At 56.4% G+C, this 3,987-nt stretch overlaps 1 protein-coding gene across 2 annotated transcripts in view; it reads right to left on the reverse strand.

Annotated features, from left to right (window-relative positions):
- The window catches only part of Tcirg1 (T cell immune regulator 1, ATPase H+ transporting V0 subunit a3), a 12,325-nt gene that overhangs the window by 4,933 nt on the left and 3,405 nt on the right, over positions 1 to 3,987 (reverse strand). For both annotated transcript variants that reach the window (XM_021151394.1, XM_021151395.2), the window contains exons 2-10: positions 3,512 to 3,632; positions 3,144 to 3,222; positions 2,440 to 2,660; positions 2,271 to 2,359; positions 1,998 to 2,124; positions 1,836 to 1,918; positions 1,579 to 1,672; positions 1,272 to 1,484; positions 817 to 961 (exon numbers count right to left, since the gene is read on the reverse strand). In XM_021151394.1, the coding sequence (XP_021007053.1) occupies positions 817 to 961; positions 1,272 to 1,484; positions 1,579 to 1,672; positions 1,836 to 1,918; positions 1,998 to 2,124; positions 2,271 to 2,359; positions 2,440 to 2,660; positions 3,144 to 3,222; positions 3,512 to 3,628 (1,168 nt within the window). In that variant the 5' untranslated portion in view covers positions 3,629 to 3,632. The remainder of the gene's footprint in view (positions 1 to 816; positions 962 to 1,271; positions 1,485 to 1,578; positions 1,673 to 1,835; positions 1,919 to 1,997; positions 2,125 to 2,270; positions 2,360 to 2,439; positions 2,661 to 3,143; positions 3,223 to 3,511; positions 3,633 to 3,987) is intronic.

Raw genomic sequence — 3,987 nt, forward strand, 5'->3', positions numbered from 1 at the left:
ACTGTAGCTGTCTTCACACACTCCAGAAGAGGGAGTCAGATCTCGTTACGGATGGTTGTGAGCCACCATGTGGTTGCTGGGATTTGAACTCTGGATCTTTGGAAGAGCAGTCGGGTGCTCTTACCCACTGAGCCATCTCACCAGCCCGATGCCTGAATTCTTGACCCCCTTGCCTCCATCTCCCAAGTGCTAGGATTATAGACTTCACCACCATGCTTAGTTTCTGCTGAAGACTGAACCCAGGGCTTCATGAATCCATGAGGCAGGCGGATTCATCTATCAACTGAGCTACATCCTCAACCCTTTTCATTCCAACTTCATAAAAACAACAACAACAACCCCTCAACAAACAACCCTGCAGTGTGGCCAAGTAAGTCACAATTATAGGCTGGTCTGGGGCCCTCTAACAACTCCTAGCCATCCTAACACTTCTCTGAGGTTTGTACTATTATTCCCATTTTACAGACTAGAAAAAATATCACTCACAGAAACTAAGAAACTCATCAAAACAAGTGAGCTGGACTTTAAGCCATTCACAAATCTGTTTTCTGAACTGTTCCAAATTGGTTCCCTGTGGATTTAACGGCTGAGACAAGTGGGAAGTCCCAATTGGGACTAGGGTACCCAATAACCTCCCTGGAGATTGAACTGGGGACTATGTCTCTGTTACAAAAGGATGGGGTGGACCCAGCTCCTACCCCTCTCAAGGTTTGCACCCCAAAGGCAAGGGCCTAACTTCTACCCACCCCTCTCAAGGTTTGTACCCAAACAGAGGATGGGAGGGATGACCTCCACTGAGAGAGCAATGGATCTCACCAGGGTTAACTTCCCTGTAGCGGCCCACACCATAGGCATCCACAATGCCCTGGAAACTGGAGGTGAAGCGGTTGGTCCTGATGAGGGTTGGAGGCATGTCCTGGCAGGGGATGCGGTGAGCGACAGCACTCACTCCTTCCTCACTCTGAGGTACCCAGGCAGAGAGACAGAAGCTGATGCTGGGGGCCTGTAGAAACCCTGCCCCCCCACCCCAACCCCACCCCCGTTCCCAGGCCCAGCTGAGATGTGGACTGTAATTTCTGGGTTGAGGGTGGGGTGGGATGGCATGGGGGAAGTTGGTCAGCCCTATCCTACCCAAAATGCCCTGGAGGAGGAGGCTCCTAGGAAATGGTACCCACCCTTCAATCCCAGAGCAAAGGAAGCTTAAGGAGAGACTGGAAGTAGAAGGAGGAAAGGCAGGGAGGGAGCAAGCCTCTGGCAGCCTGGATGCTCACTGAGCCGCTCTGCAGCGCCTGCTGCACAGTGGGCAGGTCCCTCGTGGCACACCAGACCTCCGCGATGAGGCACTTGTGTGTGGTGTTCACACTGCACTGGTTGAGGGTCAGGTACACTGCCTTCATCTTGTGGATCTGCACCTGCCATGGGGGCAGCAGCTGCTGCACCCGGCCCAACACCTGGCTCAGGAACCGGTCTGTCTCCCCCAGGACCTGGGGAAAAAAAAAAAAAAAAAAAAAAAAGTAACCAGAAGTGGCAAGGGAGCCTTGAGGGAGCTAGCAGGGGTCAGGTCACATGGGCACTCACCTCCTGAAGTTCCTGGCTTTGCTGCTGCAGCTGCTGCAAGGTCCTGAGCCGGGCTTCTTCCTGCTCCAGGTACGGGAAGACATGACAGTGGAAGCTGAGGAAGAGATGGGGTAATGGGGGTCAGTGGAAGTCACCAGGCAGAGCTGGGGGCAGGACAAACTTGACTGAAGGTGTTATCAGGGGCCTGGGCCACACAGGACCAGTCGGCTGGACACCTGCCGCCGCCGAGTGACCATGTACTCGTAATCGTGGCTCACCAGTCTGTGATCTTTCGAATCTTCTGTCCGATCTGCTCACCCCAGTAGGAGATGACAAAGGTCATCCAAGTTGCAGGCTCACCCTGTGAAAGCCAGGTTCGGTTAGTCTCTGGAGCCCTGGCTCATCCCAGACTGCCCCCACCCTGGCCCCTGCCAACTCACCGTCACTGGGTCCTCCAGCTGCCCCTGAGTCTCCTGAAAGCTGGCAATGAGGAAGCCGCGGCAAGCTCTCCACAGCAGGCGCTCCAGGGCTGCAGCCTTGTAGGGCTCCACAGCACCTGCCACAAAACTGCCAACAGGGCTGGAGGCGGGCTCACAGGAAGCACCCGTGGGGAACCCCCCAAACACAACGTACAGAGACTCAGGGGCCATAGGGTTCCCTTCTTTGGTCAGTGCCTTAAGGCTACCCAGAAAAGACAAACTGCCCGGACTCACTTGACCTTCAGGTCTGCATGTGGCCCCCGTGTGGCTGGAAGCAAGGGTGTTCTCTCAGAGAAGGGTCCCTCAGTATGGTCAGCTGCCATCTAGGCACCAAGAGACATTGTGAGTCCCAGCCGTGGCATATATATCTCCAGGTCCCATCCCTGCCCTGGCTGGGGCTGACCGGCGGGCTGTGGCTCTGGCCCAGCACGGCCGAGTGGAGCCGCAGCTGGTGCAGCTGGGCCCGCAGTGCCTGCTGGTTGCCACGAACATCCCGAAGCTCCTGGGCCAAGCGATCTGTTTCCTCCTGGATGCGCAGCAGGTCTCGGGGAGGTGGTGCTGGCAGTGTCCCTTCAGGTGGGGCCAGCGTCAGACCTGCCCGCTGCACTTCTTCCCGCAAGAAGGCTAGACACAGAAAGGGGCGGTGGGGTTAGGGGAAGTCACACAGGGTTATGCCAGCTCATGTCTATCGTTAGCCAGGGGCAGCAGACATGTAGGGAGATCCCTAATGCGCATCAAAGGCCATGACTAATCTGCTGAGTCAGATCTCCAGAAAAATCCCGGGCTAAACTGTTTAGAAGCAGCCGCTCTGTTCCCCCTGTTCTGCCCTCATCTCTGACCTAAGAAAGGCCTTTCCAGCCCTCCACCCCAGCGTCTGTCCACCCCAGTCTATCTAGGCAGAAAGCTTGAGTTGTGGCTCATACTCCAAGGCAGTCCTACCTTCCGTCCTTGGCTCCACCCACCCAGAGCCAAGGACGTCCTGCGGATCCCAGCAGCCCCGCCCACACCTCCCTTCTCTGCCTTCCACCTGGGTAACGGGGGCACTTCCCTTCAGACCGAGCTTGCCTAGCGCTCCTTCCATGGGATGTGAATCTGGGTCCAACTTACTGAAGGTCTTCTCCAGCTCCTCGCAGCGCCGGACGTCTACCACGAAGCGTCTCTGGAAGGCGCTCACGGATTCGTTGAGCTGTGATGCATACATATACGGGTCAGAATCTCTGGGAGGGGACCAGGAGGTCACTGCTCTGGGATCCAGGTCTGAGGCACCTCCTCCAAAAAGTTGCCGGGTGCCCAATTAGCCTGAACCGACTAGTTGGAGCAAACTCAACCGCGTGCCAGAAAAGGCACGAGTAGGCATGGGAAGGGCACCTGTGCTGGAAGGGAGGGCTGGGATGCTCCTGCGGCAGGCCAGGGGTAATCACAAGGCCTTTCCTGATGTGGGCTACCCGCCCAGGCCTCTGCCCCACCCCACTTACATCTCTGAACTCCACGAGGCCCAGCTCACCAAGCTGGCTCACACAGTTGTAAGCAGACGCTGTGGGCAACAGGAGCTGGACCAAGGCCACTTCTTCACTCCGGAACATGGAGCCCATGATCCTTAGGGCAGGCAAAAAAAAAAAAAAAAAAAAAGTGGTTAGGAGCTAGTTCCAGGCAGGCATCATACACTTGTTCCCATTCACCGGACAGATGGGAAAACTGAGGCCGGGAATGAAGTAATGGGTACCGAGGTTAACAGAAAGTCAGTAGCAAGAGAAAGCATGGGCCGGGCAGTGGTGGCGCATGCCTTTAATCCCAGCACTTGAGAGCCAGAGGCAGGCGGATTTCTGAGTTCAAGGCCAGTCTGGTCTACAGAGTGAGTTCCAGGACAGCCAGGACTGCACAGAGAAACCCTGTCTCGAACTCCTTCCCCCCCCCCCCCCCCCCCCCCCCCCGCCCCAAAGAAGCTACAAAA

This window comes from Mus caroli, chromosome 19 (assembly GCF_900094665.2).
Source record: "Mus caroli chromosome 19, CAROLI_EIJ_v1.1, whole genome shotgun sequence".
In the NCBI taxonomy this organism is placed as follows: Eukaryota; Metazoa; Chordata; class Mammalia; order Rodentia; family Muridae; genus Mus; species Mus caroli.